The sequence below is a fragment of the Trichosurus vulpecula genome, chromosome 3 (assembly GCF_011100635.1).
Source record: "Trichosurus vulpecula isolate mTriVul1 chromosome 3, mTriVul1.pri, whole genome shotgun sequence".
Classification (NCBI taxonomy): domain Eukaryota; kingdom Metazoa; phylum Chordata; class Mammalia; order Diprotodontia; family Phalangeridae; genus Trichosurus; species Trichosurus vulpecula.
Window position 1 is genome coordinate 400,531,596 of NC_050575.1, and position 18,858 is coordinate 400,550,453.

An 18,858-nucleotide genomic window follows, 5' to 3' on the forward strand; every position below is an offset into this window, starting at 1 on the left:
GGGCACAGACATTCAAGTCATATCCTGAGAGCTCCTCTTCATCCCTCTCTATAACAGTTACTATGAGAATAAATTGTAGTTGGGGCTGGATGCACGTCACTGCCAGGCAGGTCCCTGGAGGCTGGGCTAGGAGAGCAAAAAGTATCTGGGGCTTAGGCCAAGGTCACTCTTTCCTGGAGGGTGGGGAAGGACTCCAAACTTTCCCAACTCCATGGCTACCCAATTGTCCTCTGAAGGAGCCTCTTTTTGCTAACAAGGCTCCATCAGGCCTGCCTCTACACCCATCCTCATGCTGGAGAGCATTTCTGGCGAGGCTTCAGGCAGGATGTGCAAAGAGGAAGTCAGTCGCTTTCATATTTGGTGTTGACCTGTAGCTCTGGCGTTTGGCCCACCTGCAAGTGCACTTTCAAGAATTCCAGGTGGTAGCCTTTCCTATGAACCCAGGATGGGATCATAGCACTGTATTTAGAGCAGAAAAGGACATTAGAGACCATCTAGTCTAACCCTTTCATTTTACGAATAAGGAAACTGAGGAAATTGTTACATATTTTATGGTTTTATATGTACATGGTATCTCTCCTGGTAGAATTAACATCCTTGATGAATTCTCAACCCAAGAAAGAATAAAAACAATTATAAAAGATGAGATAATTTTGATTATGTGACATTGAAGAGTTTTTGCACAAATAAATCTCATGCATCTAGAATAAGAAGGAAAGCAGTCAATTGGGAAAACATCTTAGTATCAAATATCTCCAATACAGCCTTGGTATCAAAAATAAATAGAAAACTAACAGAAATGTATAAGACAAAAATTTATTCCCTAGTGGACAAGTGGTCAAAAGATATGAACAAACAACTCTTAGAATAAGATTGCTAACTATTTACAGCCCTATGAAAGAATCCTCTAGATCACCAGTAATAAATCGAAACAATGTTGAGGTTTCCCCTCTTGCCAATTTGATGGGTATGAGGTGTGATCTGTGTAAAGGTAGGCACAATAATGTGTTATTGTTGGAGTTATGAATTAGCCCAACTATTTTGGAAAATAATTTAGAATTCTGCAAATAAAGTGACCAAAATGACCTTTAACCAGATATTCCACTGCTAGGCATATACTCCAAAGAGATCATTGAAAAAAAAGGCTCTATATATACCAATATATTTGTAGCAGGACTTTTTGTCTGGTAGCAAAGAATTAGAAACAAAGTCTATGCCCATAAATCAGGGCAATGGATAAACAAAGTGCGGTACCTGAATGTAATGAATATTACTGTGCTATAAGAAATGGTGAATGTGGTGAACAAACAAACACACGTGAAGACATGTGAACTGATACAGAGGGAAGACCAAGAGAGCCGGGAAAACAATATATTCAATGGCCAGAAGGATGTAAAGGGAAAGAACAGTTGTCACAGAATGATCTCATATGAATATTGTAAACTTTCTAAGAATGATCTTGGTGGCAAAGAAGACGTGATGCCTCCATCCCCTTCTCTGCAAGGGTTGGGGGGGAGGTGTCTACAGATGTGGAACACTGAATATATGAATGTCAGATTTTTTTTGAGGGGTTTTGTTGATTTTTCCCTTTTATTTTAAAGAATATTCTTTGTTTATAAGGAGTGGCTCTCTGGCAAGGAACAAGAGGATGAATACAAGGGGAAATCTAGGTGATATAAAGCAAAGGAAATCAATAAAATCTATTTTTAAAAAGAATTCAAGCTTTTCAACTGCAGAGACTGTTTCATTTATGGCCTAAATCTAGCACATAGTAGGTATTTAATAGATGCTTATTAAGTGGCTCTTCCAAAAGCCACATATTGTGTGTCCTGTCCAACTCTTGGTGACCCCATTTGGGATTTTTTTGGCAGGGATACTGGGGTGGTTTGCCATTTCCTTCTCCAGCTCATTTGACAGGTGAAGAAACTGAAGCAAAGAAGGGGAAGTGACTTGCCCAGGATCACACAGCTAGGAAGTGTCTGAGGCTGGATTTTAATGCAGATAGATGAGCCTTCCTGACTCCAGCCCCAGCCTTCTAGCCATTGCACTACCTAACTGCACCTCCTCCCAATATCGTAGTAATTATTAAAAGTGAGATTTGAAGTCAGGTCCTCTTACTCCAAAGCCAGCTCTCTCTGCACTCCACCACTTTAGGCACCAGCCTAATTACTACTCCACCAATCTTTCCCATGAGGCTTTAGGGGATATCCACCAGGTGATACTTGCTTTCCACCAACAACCTTTTGTGCATCCAGTCTCTCCCACAGAAGTGGACGCTGCCTAAGGGTCAGAACTCAATCTTCTATTTCCTCCATTATCTCTTCCTCCATTCTCTTGACACCCCCTTCCCTGACTTTTAATCTCTTCTACCCTGCCCAGCCCAGATCCTTTGCCTAGACAGAACAAGGCTCTGTTTCTAAATCTCCAATACGTGACTGAGGCCTTGACTTGGGGGAGAAGTTGTCCATGGTCTCCTGCAAGACGTAGGGACTGAGTAGAAAGAAGACAACAAGCCAGGAAGCCAGCAGTCCCTGCCCTGACTTCTTGTTCATAGGAGCTGCCTCTCATCTGGGAAGCCAAACAGTGACAATGTATGAATTTCAGATAAAATAATTCCCTGCTTTATTAAAAAAAATACCAGCCCTGACTTGTCTACATGGAGGGCTACATGGGGGCCTATTTGCAAAGGGCTTTGGGATCCTTGGATAGGGGGGTGTGCGGAGTCTTGGTGAAGACCTCAATAGCTGGAATGATTGGGTTTTCCAGGAAAAGACAGGCTTAGCAGAGCAAGGGGAAAGCAGCCTCAGTAATAGGCTAATTCATCGGCATCAAGTGCTCCCAGCTGTGAATAGGATGGAGCATGGCCACAGTAGGGGATGAGCTAATGGAATCAGGAAGGAACAGATGAGGCCTCCAGCACCACCATTATCCCATCCCCAGGCCACCTCTTACCCCAGAGGTCTAGCAGCAGCTGTGAAACCTTCAAAGTATAGCTTAAATGAGCCTGTGGTCTTCAGGCACACCCTCCCAAGCACTTCTCAGAAACCCCCCTAAGGGGGATAATTGTTTCCTTAATAGAGGATAGTCATCCACAGGTCAGTCCTCTATATGGAGGCTGACATCCCAGGCCTAAGGATGGGGAGTGAGATCAGACTCTTGATGCTGGAGGCCAGCCCTATAACTAACTTAAGTGAATGGGATATTGTCCAGGAGAAATCTAAGTGGGAGCACACTTCCTCCTTCTGCCTCTCCTTGAGTTCTTCTATAGGCCCAGGCCACCACCCTCAGGATCCTGCTGTGTTTTCCATCTCCTGGATGCCCCTCCCCTAGAATTCTCTTTTTTTGAGGTGGGAGATGGGGAGGGGGAGGCCTAGACTTAGAGCATCCCCTCCACCCTTTGAGACTACGTTCTAGGCCAGACTGTCCTTCCTACAACTGCCACCACTGACTCTCCTTCTATTTTTTCCCTGGGTACAAAAAATCCTCAGTTATGGCACTTATCTTTAAATAGGAAAGTCACCTAGGCAGGTATCTGTCATCTCCTGACAAAGGGGCAGGGTAATCCACAGACAAAAATTCCTCTATATTATGATTTGCTCTTGATTTGATTTGAGGCTTGGCTTCTAGTCTTGACTAGCTCATGGTGTGAACTTAGGGTCATTCTCTTTCCTGATCTGGGTCATAATTTCCTCATATAAAAGGAGAGTGTTGGTGTGGTACATTAGAATTAACCTAGATTTAGAATTAGAGGACCTGTGTTGAATTCTCATTTTCCTCTTAGTAGCTGTATTACTTAGGGCAAGCCACTTGACCTCTCATCTATTAAAGGGGAATGAACTATAAGGTGATTTCTATGGATTCTGTCTCTAAATTCTATGATTCGGTCATGAGATGATCTGTCTCAAAAGTCCTTCCCAATTCTGATATTCTATGATATACGATTTCAAAATATCTTGGCCATCAGCCTGTCCCTGATGGCTGAGATTCCCACGGTCAAGTAGCTTGGACATAAGGTATCTGGTCTTCAGAAGGCCCTTGCTATATAGGAGGGACAACCTGCTAACCTGTTAGTGCCTGCCAATAGCTGCACCCAGATTGGCTCATCAGATTATCCAGCTCTCACTTGGCAGGCCCTCCAAGGAGAGGAACCAGAATAGTAAACTTCTGAGGGTGATAGGGCCTCATTAGTCTCCCTCATCCCTTGAGCCTTCTCTCACTGAGAGGCAGTATGGTCTAAAGGCAGAGGACCTGGGTTCAAATCTCAGCTTTGCTATTTGTCACTTTGTATAGGTCATCACTGAGAGACAATCCTCTCCCTCCACCTCCACCTCTACCCCCCCTCCCAGATCCCCCTTTTCTCATCTGCAAAACAAGCAAGATCATAGATTTATCGATAGAAAGTGAGTTCAAAGGCCATCTATCTTTTTTTTTAGATTTTATTTTATTTAGATTTTTTTACTTTTCGTTTACAACACTCAGTTCCACAGGTTTTTGAGTTCCAAATTTTCTTCCCCTCCCTCTCCTCCCCCCTCCCCCCAAGATGGCATGGAATCCAAAATATGTTCTACATATACCTTCACGTTAAACATATTTACACAATAGTCAAGTCGTAAAGAAGAACCATGATCAATGGAGTGAATCATGAGAAAGAAGAAACAAAACCAAAAAAAAAGTTGTAGAAAAAAAAAGAAAGCAGATAGTTTCCTTCAATCCGCATTCAGACTCCATAGTTCTTTATCGGGATGTAGATAGCTCTTTCCAGCATGAGACCTTTGCGGCTGTCTCTGAACTTTGTATTGCTGAGAAGAGCCAAGTCTGTCAAAGTTACTCATCACAGAAGCAATATGTCTGTGGTTGTGTACAATATTCTCCTGGCTCTGCTCCTCTCACTCAGCATTATATCATGTAGGTCTGTCCAGGTTATTATGAAGTCCATATATTCCCCATTTCTTATAGCACAATAATATTCCATTACATTCATATACCACAACTTGTTTAGCCAATCCCCTATTGCTGGGCATCCCCTTGATTCAAAGGCCATCTATCTTGATGTCTTTTTCTTACAGTTGAGGAAATAGACACAGGAAGACTGACTCTTCCAAGGTCACACAGGGAGTGTCGGAAATGGGATATGAACCCCAGGCCCTCAGACTCTATAACTAGTTCACTAAAGACCCTTCTCTAAAGCTACAACTTTTGTTAGGATATGCAAATATATTTCTCTCTTTTCTTGGTAAGTAGTATTTTATTTTTTCCAATTACGTGTAAAGACAGTTTTTAACATTCATTTTTATGAGATTTTGAGTTTCAAATTTTTCTTCCCCCTCCTTCCCATCCCCCCTCCCCAAGATGGCAAGTAATCTGATATAGGTTCTACATGTGCAATCTTGTAAACGTATTTCCACGTTAGTCATGTTGTGAAATCAAAAACAGAACAAAAGGGAAAAAGCCACAAAAAACAAAAAAGGAGAAAATATGCTTCGATCTGCATTCAGACTCCATAGTTCCTTCTCTGGAATGAGCCTTTTGGAATTGTCTTAGATCAATATATTGCTGAGAAGAGCTAAGTCAATCACAGTTAATCATTGCCCAATGTGGCTGTTACTGTGTACAAAGTTCACCTGGATCTGCTCACTTCACTCAGTATCAGTTCATGTAAGTCTTTCCAGGTTTTTCTGAAGTCCACCTGCTCATCATTTCTTAGACAACAATAGTATTCTATTATATTCGTATACCACAACTTGTTCAGCCATTCCCCAATAAATGGGCATTCCCTCAATTTCCAGTTCTTGGCCACCACAAAAAGAGCTGCTATAAATATTTTTGTACATGTAGATCCTTTTCCCTTTTTTATGATCTCTTTGGAATACACACCTAGTAATGACATTGCTGGATCAAAGGGTTTGTACAGTTTTACAGCCCTTTGGGCATAGTTCCAAATTACTCTCTAGAATGGTTAGATCAGTTCACAACTCCACCAACAATGTATTAGTGTACCAGTTTTCCTAAATCTTCTCCAACACCTATTATTTTCCTTTTTGGTCATTTTAATTCATCTGAGAGGTATGAGGTGGTTTTAATTTGCATTTCTATTTCTCTAATCGATAGTGATTTAATCAATATTTAATTTAGTGATTTAAAGCATTTTTTCATATGACTATAGATAGCTTTACTTTCTTCATTTGAAAACTGCCTGTACATATCCTTTGACCATTTATCAATTGGGGAATGACTTGTATTCTTATGTATTTGACCCAGATCTCTACATAGTTTAGAAATGAGGCCTTTATGAGAAACACTTGCTGTAAAAATTGTTTCCTGTCTTTCTGCTGTCCTTCTAATCTTGGTTGCATTGATTTTGTTGACAGAGATGTATTTCAAAACTGACAAGCTATGTCATAAATCTGTTACCTCTCCCCCATCTCATCCCAGTTTTCTAGATCCAACACAGGGTTAGGACCCTGATGTGTTGCTTCTCCTGCAATGTGGTTGATGAAGGACTAACCCCAGCACCCTGCCTGACTGTAATGACTATGTTGTCCATCATGGCATCCACCTAGTTGAGGCTAGGGTTTGGGAGGGGAGACAGAGTAGTTTTAGAGGCATCTGGGAAGGTTGGCAGCACAGATATCCTTTAATAAGCCAACATCAGAGGATTTGATCAAAACCACAGACTATGTACAATATTAAAAATATATACAATGAGCATGGTGTATGACAGCTGCTAACAAAACAAGTTATCCCAAGAAGGTGGATCGACTGGAGATGGGAGGAGTGGGAGGCTCCTTCTGGGGAAGATGAGGCCGGAGACTGCAACTCCCTAATCCTAGCTGTTCTTGGGGGCTCAGAACGGAGATTTGGTCTTGTGAAAAGGCAGTATGGTATAGAGGAGATCAAAGATGGAGGCCTGACTCTGTGACTTTGTATATTTCACAGCCCCTCTCTAGGCCTCAGTTTCTCTAGCTGTAAAATGAGAGGGTTAGACTACATGATCTCTAAGAGCTTTCCAACTTTGATGTTCTTTGGTCTCCAAATTAGGACAGTAGACAGCCAGCTCTCCCCCAACCCCCCCCCCAACTACTTCCCATAGAACATCTTGGTTTTCCCTCACATTAGAACAATGGATGAAAATGAGAAGGCTGATGGCTGGGATTTTGGCTAAGAGCTATTCATTTCAAAGTTAGGGGAAGAGCCCACAGAAAAATACTCCATAACCCTATGCTGTTGGGGTAGGGGGCAGAAGATGGTAGGAGCTTTTAGCTCTATAAAAATCTGAGTACTGACTGTCATTTCTGCCCCTGAACCCAAGGACTGGCCCAGGCCAGGAGAGGCTGGTGTCACTCCTGTGGCAAGGGACAGAAAGAATGAGTTTGGACCTGAGAGGTTACCCCAGACCTGGGTCATGGTTGATCTGGAGAAATTCATGACTTACACCTGCTCTGAACTTAAAGGGATTCTCCTACCTGGGAAGAATTCCCATCTAAATAAATTCATGACAAATATTTGATCATTGACCTTCCACTTGAACAATTCCATTGATAGGGAATGTACCACCTCATTCTATTCTATTTTGGGGTACCTCTAATTAATTGTTAGAATGTTTCTCCCCCACCACATGTTGAGCTGAAATCTGAAACAACCTCAGGAAAAAAGTAGTTGAGTCTAGGGAATTTACATAGAACCAAAGTTTTGGTTCCTCCGGAGAATGGATCAGGAGATGTTCTTTGTTTGGTCTCCAGGCTAAAGCTGAACCAAGATTAAGTTGGAATATCTGAAGCTCCATCTCGAGCTTTAGCCTCCTTGAATGACAGAAGAGCTGACAAATGTCAGAGCCACGAAAGCCCATTTCTCTTCTCCTACCACTCCATTCAAGCCTATCAGCTCCTCTTTCCCCACCGCAACACTAAAGATGACTTTCATTCCTTAAAACACCTCACATGCCTTTCCTCTTCTTCATAGTCATCATAGCAAGAGTCACTCCTGGGCCAAAGAAAGCCCCCCACTGCTTTGTCCCATTAGACTCTGGAGTCCGCAGCTCCAGAATATTTATAAGGAAGGAGAAGTCCAGTGAGACAGACTGAGAAAGTCCACACATGAGCCAAAGGTGAGGGGTGAGAGAAGGAGGAAAGAAGGCCAAGGGCAAACTGGTTTTCTCCTCTCCTCTTCTCTCTGGAGTTGGCAGGCATGTCCCCTCAGTGCCTAGATGCTTCTGCGAGAAGTGCTACCAGAATTGATGGGTAGCTTGACGCTGTCCGAGGTGCTCTTCAGAGGGGAAGGGCCGCTGGCCTGGAGCTTCATTGACCAATACCAGAGGAAGATCAGGAAGCCTGAGAAGGGGGAGAGACAGAGAGAGTGATTGGGTGGGGGGACACCTATCCAAACCTATCCTTCCTTCAAGGCTCAGCCCTCATGCCACCTACCTATAGGTCCTAATGCCTCTATAGACCAGCCTGACAGCTCTGGCTCTAACCTGTTTGGCCCTTCCTCAGAGCTGCTGCTGAGGCTCTGAACTACACAATTCTCCATTTAATCATTTACTGTATTATGTGATCACTGAGTTCTTCTCTGTGTGAGTCAGATGTTTTTCACTACCCTGGCAGGTCCTCAATGGAAAGGACTGGTGTAGTGGAAAGAACCCTGGGTTAAGGGTCAGGAGACATGGGTTTGAATCCGAGCTTGGCAACTTCTATCTGTGTGACCTTAGGCTAAATCACATCCCCTCTGAGCTTCCGTTCCCTCATCCATAAAATGAGAGGTTTGGACTGGATGACCTCTAAAGTCTTTTCTGTGCCTGTGTGTTCTCCTGAATCTCCTATAGCATCCCCCAGGGCCAGGCCTAGAGTAGATGTTATTTATCACCTCGCTATAAGACACTTTTCTAGATGCCTCCAACTATTGGTACTTCTTGCCTTTAAAAAAAATCTGTTCAGCCATGTTTGACTCTCCGTGACCTCATCTGGGGTTTTCTTGGCAGAGATAATGAAGTGGTTTGCCATTTCCTTCTCCAGCTCATTTTCCAGGTGAGGAAACTGAGGCAAAGAGGCTGAAGTGAAGGGTCACACAGCTAGGAAGTGTCTGAGGCCAGATTTGAACTCAGGAAGATAAGTCTTCCAGATTCACTCTATCTGCTGTGCCACCTAGCTGCCAAATCACTTGTTTGTTTGATAACTAGGTGGTACCCTGTCTAGAGTGCTGTACTTAGTGTCAGAAGGCCTGAGTTTGAATTTTATCTCAGATAAGCTATGTGCCCCGGGGCAAATCACTTAATCTCTCTGTCAGTTTCCCCATCTCTAAAATGGGAGCAGCTACCTCCCAGGGTTGTGGTGAGAATTCAACAAGTATTTTGCCTATCTTAAGGAGCTATATAAAAGTTAGCTATTACATATTTCTTCTGCATGCACATTGTAACCCAGCCCCCACCCCTAACTCCAGTAAATTCGAAGCTCTTTAAATTCAAAGGTAATTTTCTTCCTCTTTTTTGTCTTTGTATCTACAGTGTCTGGAACATAGGAGGAGCTCAATAAACACTTTTGGACTGGCTAATAGAGAAATGACTTCCCATGTATAATTAATGTCATATTGATGCCTTCTCAGTGGGTTGGAGAGGACCTAAAGGGAGGGAGAGAATTTGGAACTCAAAAAATTTTAAAAATAAATGTTAAAAAATAATATTTTTTAAAACTGAAAAGAAAAAAAAATATTTGTTGATTCATAGAATCATAGATTTAGAGCTAGGAGGGACCTTAGAGGCCACTGAGTCTAAACAGACCCCCTCATTTTACAGATGAGGAAACCTAAAACAAGAGAGGTTAAGCCATTCAGCTGGTCAGGATTTGAGTCAGGATTTGAACCCAGATATTTCTCATGCCAATCCTAGTGTTCTCTCCATTGAGCCACATTACCAAGAATGTCAAGGGGAAGACAGAAGGGTCAGAAGACTTAGACTTATAGCACCTTCAAAGACCTTACAAGTCATCTAGCACAGTATCTCATCTGATTATTCTCCCCTGGTGTTGGACAGAGGCATTGGATACAGCAAACAAGGATTGGGTCCCAGCAAGGGGGTAGGAACCCTGTGCTACTCTTCCCTTAGGCCAAGTTGGCTCTGGAGAGAAGGGACAGAGAAGGGCCTGTACCTACCTTGGAAGGAAGTGATGATACTGAAGAGGTAAAGCACGACCAACTGGAAGGTGCCTGAGGTGAAGGCAAAAAAGACCAGAGCCCAAGGGATGCCCAGGACCAGGCTTAGACCTAGCAGGGTGAGGGCATGCTGCCACTTCTGGCCACGTTGGTTCAGCCGGAGGATCTGCACTGTCATGGTTCCCAGCATCACAATGTTAAACAGAAACACCAGGCAGAAGTAGCCCAGGTTCATGATGTAGCTGATGATAGGGTCCCTGATCCAGCACCTGTAGGAGGCCCAAGGCCCAGGAGGGGAGGAAACAAGAAAGGTGAGAAAACTGAGACTAAGTCTACCCCAGGGGGGGAAAAGCTCAGAACTAGGAGTTAGGAGACCTGAGCAAGCCCTAGACACTAACCAGTTATATGAGGGGGAGAGATAGACCTGGAGCTTCTACCACTCTCAGAAGAAGGCAGACAGGGGTCAGCAGGAGGGTTCTGGGCATTTAAAAGGATGGAAAGAGGGATGCTAGTAATAGGAGGTAGGTGAAAAAATGAAGATCAATGCAACCAACTGGCAGGTTGGGCAGAGAGACAGAGACACATTTAATTAGTCATGGCCGTGAAGATAAGGTAGAATAGCTTCGAGGAGGGGAATTAGAACTAGACAGTCCCTAAAGTCTCTGCTCTCTTCCACACCATCCACACTGGACACATACATGGAAGGGTAGATGATGTCTTCAGATGACTTCTGGACAGTGAGCATGATAGAGCCATAGTTGTTCCCATCCACCAGTGCTGTCACTATCACCAAAAAGAGAGGGAGCCCTGGAGGAAAAAAAGTCCCAGAATTACCTTCTGCCCAGCCAGATACAACCCTTTCCTCTCCCCCCTCCCTGGCCCTACCCAGCTCTTCCTATGTGGCAACTGCTAAGAGCCATGTGTGGTGTTGCTGAGGAAGGTAGGGAAGAGGAAACTGCCTGAGAGCCCATCAAACCTTGACCCACTTGCACAAATATTTTGATCTTCAGGAAAGGATTATTAGGTCTATTAAAGACAGGGGTAGTAAGATTAAGAGAGAACATGGAATAAAACATCTTTAAGACTGAAATTTTAGGAAGACCCCTTAGAAAGATACTCTGACATTTCCCTGAACCCCATCCATCCTAAGGACAGAAGCTGCCAGGTGAGAAGGAATAAAAGTGACTTAGAGAAGAGGCCACAAGACTAGGTGACTGAAGGGAAAGGTCAAAGGTCATAGATATAGGTGGCAGGGACTTTTATTGATGAGAAAACTGAGACCCAGAGAAATTGTATGACTTGCCCAAGGTCATGCAAGTAGCAAGAAGCAGAAGAGGGATTTGAAGCTAGGTACCATGGGTGATACAGTGGATAGAGCACTGGCCCTGGAGTCAGGAGGACCTGAGTTCAAATATAGCCTCAGGTACTTACTAGCTAGGTGACCTTGGATAAGTCACTTAACCCTGTTTGCCTTAGTTTCCTTGTCTGTAAACTGAGCTGGAGAAGAAAATGGCAAACCACTCCAGCATCTTTGCCAAGAAAACCCCAAATGGGGTCACAAAGAGTTGGACAATGACTGAAATGACCAACAGCAACAACCATGGAATGTACCATCTGTGTCTGGCTAACTACAAAAATAATGATATCATAGCAAGTGACAGAAAGGTCTGGAGTGGGAGTATTTGAGGGGGGAGGTTAAAGTGAATTCAGTCTAGATATCTTGAATTTGAGGTGACAGTGAGACATTCACATGGAAGTGTTGAGAAGGACATTGGAAGTGTGAGTTGAGAGCTCAGCAGAGTTGGACTGGAGACATGGCATTGGGATTTGTTCATACAGAGGGAAGAGAGTTCACCCAGGGGAGTACTGAGGGGAGAGTAGAGGAACAGAGACCGTGACTTGGGTTTTACTCATGGTGTGGAGTGGGGAAGGAAAAAGAAAAAGCAGAAAAAGGGGGAGTTAGATTGTATCTCCCCCAGTACCTAACCCATTACTCTGTATACAGAAGGCACTTAATATTTGTTGAGTGAATGATATAGTTGACATCTATATAACACTATAATTTACCGAGTGCTTTACATGCAATATTTCAAAATGGATAAAAGAATGAACAGCTAGAAACACCAGAATAGTACAGTCATGAGAGTCCAGGAAGGAAGGCATTTCAGGATGGAAGGAGCAGCCCACAGAGTACATTATTCAGCATCAGTACATCAAATATAAGCCCTCTTTACAGGGTCTAGTTGACATTTACCTCCCCCAAGATACACTATTCAACCTCCTCCACCTCCACCTGCCTGCCCCAAGATCCCCTATCTGACCTCCCCCACTTCCATCTGCCTGCCCAGGATCTGCCACCTGACCTCCCCAACCTCCACCTGCCTCAGGACCCATGATCTGACCTCTTGCCCCCAACCCAGCCAGCCTGCTCACCCCAGCCCACAAGGCACAGCTTGATCAGGTAGCCGTGAACATAGGTGCTGAAGACCTCCACCACCAGCCGGTAGAGGTTATAGCCTTCGATGCCCATCCAAGTGAGGCAAGCTAGCAGAGAGAAGTGCAGAAAAATGGCGCTGGCCCAGCAGCCCATCTCGTTCTCCAGGAGAGCAACAGGTTCACTGAGTAGAAAGCTCAGGTCCAGGAAGAAGACAGAGAGCAGGAGGTTCATGTGAACTTTGATCGTGTAGTCTCTCTGCTTTCTCCTGAAGGAAGCACAAAACCATAGGATTTAATGGTGGAAAGAGGCCCGAGGGGCCAGCTGCTCTAACCCCCTTACTTTGCAGAGGAAGAACCCAGAAGTCCCAGAGAGGGGAACTCCTTCAGCCACTGTCACACGGGTGCCAAAGAGCAGAACCAGGGTCCACACCCAGCTAACCCCAAAGGTGGCATCCTTGTCCCTGCAGGATGTGCCACACACACAAACTGGCAGTGAGGAGATTGGTTGATTTCAAGTCACAAGACCTTGGTTTGCATCCCACCTCTGCTAGGTCCTTGCTGGGGGACATTAGGTAAGTCCCCTCTGGGCTTCGGTTTCTCCATTTGCAAACTAATGGGGTCAAGACTAAATAATCTCTGAGGTCCTTTCCATATCTTAGATCCTATGATCTGCCTAGGGTCAGCCCTAGGTCCGAGGTTCAGGATATCTGGAAAGCTCCCGAGAGTTTGTAAGCATGCCTCCTCCAGGCAGCCTCCTTCAGGAATTTGTGTTCGAGGTAGTGGGGTACAGTAAGAAAAGCTCCAGATGGAGTGCTGAAATTGAAGACACAGAACATGCATTCAAATCCTGCTGCTACTTACTGCCTGTGACCTTGGGTAACTCACCTAACCAGGCCTCCATTTCCTCATCTGTAAAAGGAGTGGGTTGGAGTGGATGACTTCTAAGGTCTTAATGTCTAGATCTTACCCGGCCTTCAATTCTGTGACTTCAACTAACTAATTGGCATGTAGACAATAGGTAAATTAAGGGGGGGGGGTGGCCACATGGTGCCTTTAAGTAACTAGTTTTCCCAGGGCTTTCAAGATAGGATTGAATTTACTAAAACCCAATATGCATGCCACTTCCCAGGAACATGGAATTGTTCATCTCCACTGTGGTGGCTGCTCCAGACTCTGAGATCAAAGTGAATTGTGGGAGATAGACTCACTATCTTTGTGAGTGCATGGATTCCTGGATGTTAGAGGGGTGTCAACCACAAATGCTTCAGGGGATGACCTCCCTTCCCCTTTTCCCCCATAGTCCCACCCCCTCCTCCGGAGGCCAAGTTGATCTATACCGAGAGAAGAGGTAGATGGCAATCGTCAGGATGCAAGCCAAGGCCGAAATGACGCAGCCAACGTAGGAAAGGAGGGTAAGATAGTGCTTGTGGATGACGTCAATCTCCACGGAAGAGGCCTGTGGTGGGAAAGGAGCAATATGATGAGCCCAGGTGGAGCACCGAGAGAGGTTTGGGAAGGGGCAGCGTGGGGCATATCCCATTACTCACCATCAGTACAGCAAAGTAGGTCAGATGGTTGCAGAAGCAGGATGTGTTGGCTTCCCCCATCTTTGTCTTGCAGCCAGAATCACTCCAACTCCCGGGGCTTCCAGCTGAGGATGGGTTCCAGATAAGTTCCAACCCCTCATGGGGTACCTTAGGCAACTCTAAGTCTAGAGTCCCAGTGCCATGTCATCTCCTCCCCCTTGGCACAGATGAGCACAGGGGAAGACGGACTTGTTGATGAATTATTCAGTGTTATATCATTGGGTTCTCCTGTTCTGCAAAAGGGTTCTCCTGTTCTGATTAGCTCTGGGGATATGCCACAAGGTGCTTCAAGCTCGTGATGGGTGCTTTGGGGCAGACCAAGCCTATACTCCCTCCTACCACCTCCAAAGGTCAGGTTCACATCCCTAAATAAATCAGCCTGGCTCTGTTCTCCTGAAGTTTATCCCAGTCCTTCCAGAAGCTCCTTGTAGACCCCTCTAACGGGAACAATTTCCTGAATTTCATTCATCAGTTCAAAGTTTTGACCCCAAATTTCTGATTTCTAGCTTCACATCTGAGTCTTCTCCGTTCCCTTCCTGGGCCTCATCTCTGCTTCACCTAAATCTCTTCAGGTTCAACAGGAGCCTTCACCAGCTATGCTCACTCCCACTTCAGAATCTTTATTTTACCAACCTTGTGAGCAAGCAGTATGGCTCAGTAGACAAGCGCTGGATTTGGAGTCCCAGGGCGGAGTCAGATGTTAACTCTACCACTCCCTATAGTATAGTTTTTGTCTTGAAGACATGGGAAAAATAAAACTGGTACTTCCCTCTACTGATGGTACCTTCTCCTGCCTCTGTCACAGACTGGCTGTGGGACATCGGGTATGTAACTTGACCTTTCTGAGCCTCAGTTTCTTTATCTGTAAAATGAAGGTGTTGGTCTAGATGGCCTCTGAGATTTCTTCCAACAACTTCCAGATCTCTGATCCAATGTTTTTTTTTTTTTTTGCCTCCTGGCTGAATCCTAGCCATCTCTCTCTTTCAAACCCAGCTCAAAATTTCCCAGGTCTCTGCTCATCCTGGTTGCTTCAGTCTTTTAAACATAACTCAATAACCAGGGATTAACCTAATGCTGAGAAGTCAACTCCCTACTCACTCTCTCCATACTTACGTTCAGGGTTCTCTTCCCAGAACACACACTGTAGGGTCACATTCTTCTGTAAAAACCAAAAAGGGATGGATTTATTACCCTTAGCTCTCCCTGTAGCTCAATGGAATTAGGGGAGGGGAGGCACATGTGAATTTCAGAATAGTTTAACTCTAAGCCTTCATGTGCCGATATACTTATCTTTCTGGATAGAATTGACTGGTTAATTCAATCAAAATGGGCAGCAATTTCATAGACACAGATAAACTGGGGGAGGAAAGAAACTGGGGCAGGGGGATGAGAGGTGCAAAGGAAAGCAATGACCAATAGGTCCTTGGCTCCATCACTCACTGTTTGGGTGACTCTGAATAAGTCACTTCCCTTCACTGAGCCTGAATTTTCTCCACTTTGGAATGAGCTTAGATTAGATGATATCTAAGGTTCTTTTTAACTCCAAATCCTCCCCATTCATTCATTCATTCATATTTATGACTAGACATCCTGAACCCCAAGCACTTCCTTGGTGCACTGAGGAGAGAAAGGCTCTACTTTAAAGCAGGGAGACCAGTTAGACCCTGCCCTCTAGGATCACCCCACCCCCTCCAGGTGAAGCTTCTTCTACTCACCGGCTGTTGTTGGTGCCAGAAGGTAAGGACCACAGGTTCCTGGAGGTTGGACACCTTGGTGTCCTGTACAACAATACCCAAGACTTTTCCCCCGAGGACTTGGCTGGAGTTTTTATCCTGAAGACAAAGGGAAGGTAAAACTTGCTATATCTCTCTACTGAAATCTATTTTGTCCTGTGTCTGTTAGTGACTAGCTGTATGACCTTGGACAAATCATTAACTTTTCTGGGCCCCAGTTTCCTCATCTGTATAATGAGGGGGTTAGAGCAGCTGGCCCCTTAGGCCTCTTTCCACATCCATAAAGGAACTGTAGACATCAGAGAACAAGCTCTAGTGGTGATGGGTCATGGTGTTCTTAGCTTTAAAGCTTTTTTTGTGTCCCAAGTCACTGAATAGGTGGCCACCTACTCTGCTTATGGGTAAAACTGGCTCTGAGAGTCAGGGATGTTATGAGGAAAAAGCTATGGAAATGTGAGTTATGTTATTATGATTCATCCAATTTTAGCCCCCGGCTTTTCTTGTTCTCCTCCCACAATACACTTATATGAACTGCTTTTCCTTCCCAGGAAGGGAGAAGCAGGCTAGCCACCCAGCCAGGGTACCTGGAATAGGGCCTGGCTGCTAAAATCCATGAGAAGGAGTCTCTTGTCGGCCTCTCCTCTCCTGCCTTTGGCCTTTTCAAAGAGGGCACTGGGCAGCTTCACAGAGTACTCTTGCACTGTGCTCTGGTCCATCTGCAAAATCCAAGGGATGGTCATCAGAGAATCTGGGCCCACTTGAAGCATCAGGTATGGGAACTACAAAGGACCTAGACCCTCAAAGGGCATGAAGTAGGATGGGACCAAGGAACCCAGACCACTGTGTCTCAGACAGACCACCCCAGAGCCACAATCTTTAGATGGTTGCTCCAGAAGTAGGAAAGATGATTAACCCCACCCAACCATGGGCCATAATACTTTGTCTTGGCCCACTATAGAGTCCATTCTGAGCTTAGTGCTGGGACCATGAAACCAGCTGGCTTTTGCTGGCCCAGGTTCCTTCTCTCATCTGTATTGAGACCAATTCCTGGTTCTAGACTTCAGTGGTCAATTTTCCCCTTTCCTCCCATTCCCCTTTCCCTCTTCTTTCCTCCTCTTGACTGCCCAGATACTGACCTTCCCTTTGGAATGGATGTGCAGATCTTTAACTCCTGGCTTCAGTTTCCATACAGTGGCATTGATCTTCTCCTCCTCGAAGGAAGCCTTATCCCCTTTGAAGTGTACGCCCACTAACTTTGACTCTAACCTCTGGAGATGCCTAGAAAGTAAGAAGAGAAAACAGAGGTCCCCTCAAGTCGCTAAAGTCTGGGTGTTGTGGAAAGAACACGGGATTTTGTGATCAGAGAACCTGGGTTCAAGTCCTGCATTTGACACTAAATAGCTGTGGGACCCTGGGAAAGTCACCTAATTTCTTTGAGACTCAGAGACTTCTTTGAGACTCTGTTTCCATATATCTATCTAACCAGGATGTTGTGAACCTTCAAGCACCCTAAAACTATCAGTTATGGTTATTTCTATTACAGAGAGACAGATAAGGGGACAGATCAGGGAGACAGAGAGAGAAAGGTACAGAAGGGAAGGAAGGAAGGAAGAAGTAATTGGAGGAGCAGGAAAGAAAGACAAAACATGGAGGAAGAGAGGAGAGAGAAGTGACAGGAGAACAGATGCGGAAAGGGGAAAGCAGGATCAATTGCTAAATATTTATTAAGCACCTACTATGTTCTAAGACTGGGGAAACAAAAAGGGCAGAAGACAGTCCCTGCCCTCAAGGAACTCACAGTCTAATGAGTGAGACAATAAGTAAAAACAAAATGCAAACAAGCTACATACAAGATGAATAGGAAATAGTCAGAAGAGAGAAGGCGCTGGAGTTCAGAGGGTTTGGTGGAAGGCTTCCTGTAGGAGGTGGGGTTTTAGTTGGGGCTTAAAGGAAGGTGGGGAGATCAGGAGACTGAGCTGAGAAGTGAAAGTGTCCTGGGAGAGAAGGAAAAAAGTTGGATTTCAAATCCACCTCTGTCTCTAACTCTTAGTATGTCCTTAGGCAAGTCACTTTTGGGCTTCAGTTTCTTCCTCCAAAAGAAAAGGTTCTTAACCTATTTTTTTAATTGATAATTGTATTTCAGTGTAATTGGCTTCCTTTTTAATTGCTTGTGTTTTGTTTTTATGCATTTAAAGACATTATTTTGAGAAGGGCTCCAGAGGCACCCCAGTCTGTCCCAGAAGGCGAGAACAGAGATCAGATGTTCTCTAAACTCTGTTCTTTGACCTGACATTAGAGAGGAAGCTTAATTTACAAAACTTTAAAAGCCTCTTTCGTGGTTGCCTGATACAGCCTCTCCTTTTACAGAATAATAGGCCAAGGGACTTGCCAAGGGCCTCAGTCAACAGGGGTCAGCCCTGGGTCCCTGGCCTCCAGGTCCATGGCTCTTTTCACATGATCACAGAACTCTCTGACAAAGAGGAAAGAGATTTGGGAAGGCCTCAGGAAGTAGTGAGCTCCCCAACCTTAGAGGTATTTAAGCAGAGGCCACATATGGTCACTTGCCAGGTAGGGATGTCTTTTCATGTATGGTTTGGACCAGGTCTCTTCCAAATCTAAAATTTTGTGATTCTAGGAAATATGACTCAAAGCTTCCTCAATTCTTCCTTTCAACCCCTTCCTCCCACCCCACCCCTTTGAGAGCCTGTGGCTGGAGACCTTCCCAGCCTATGGGCCCCATGCTTCTCCCTATCCAACCCCTCTGCAGTGCCCCTGAACCCTGACACTGTCAGACAGCAGCAGGAAGTACTCACCGGCTGACAGAGATAGATGATGGCTTCCTGCCTATCTTTTCAGGCCTCAAGAGCATGCTAAGTGTGTGTAGTTCCCGTTTTAGGTCACACATGTCAACCGACCCATTGTGGGAAGAGGCATCACCAGGCGGATCTGGGGAGGGCAAGGGG

General features: G+C 44.8%; 1 protein-coding gene across 3 annotated transcripts in view; it reads right to left on the reverse strand.

Annotated features, from left to right (window-relative positions):
• Positions 1-6,615: 6,615 nt before the first annotated feature.
• ADGRG1 (adhesion G protein-coupled receptor G1) overlaps positions 6,616-18,858 on the reverse strand; it is a 32,423-nt gene continuing 20,180 nt past the window's right edge. For 2 of the 3 annotated variants that reach the window (XM_036751225.1, XM_036751223.1), the window contains 11 exons: positions 18,709-18,841; positions 17,032-17,173; positions 16,480-16,611; positions 15,878-15,994; positions 15,276-15,321; positions 14,124-14,227; positions 13,914-14,032; positions 12,574-12,842; positions 10,839-10,947; positions 10,141-10,409; positions 6,616-8,327 (listed from right to left, as the gene is read on the reverse strand). In XM_036751225.1, coding sequence (XP_036607120.1) covers positions 8,200-8,327; positions 10,141-10,409; positions 10,839-10,947; positions 12,574-12,842; positions 13,914-14,032; positions 14,124-14,227; positions 15,276-15,321; positions 15,878-15,994; positions 16,480-16,611; positions 17,032-17,173; positions 18,709-18,841 — 1,568 coding nt within the window. In that variant the 3' untranslated portion in view covers positions 6,616-8,199. The remainder of the gene's footprint in view (positions 8,328-10,140; positions 10,410-10,838; positions 10,948-12,573; positions 12,843-13,913; positions 14,033-14,123; positions 14,228-15,275; positions 15,322-15,877; positions 15,995-16,479; positions 16,612-17,031; positions 17,174-18,708; positions 18,842-18,858) is intronic. The other variant, XM_036751224.1, reaches the window with a different exon arrangement.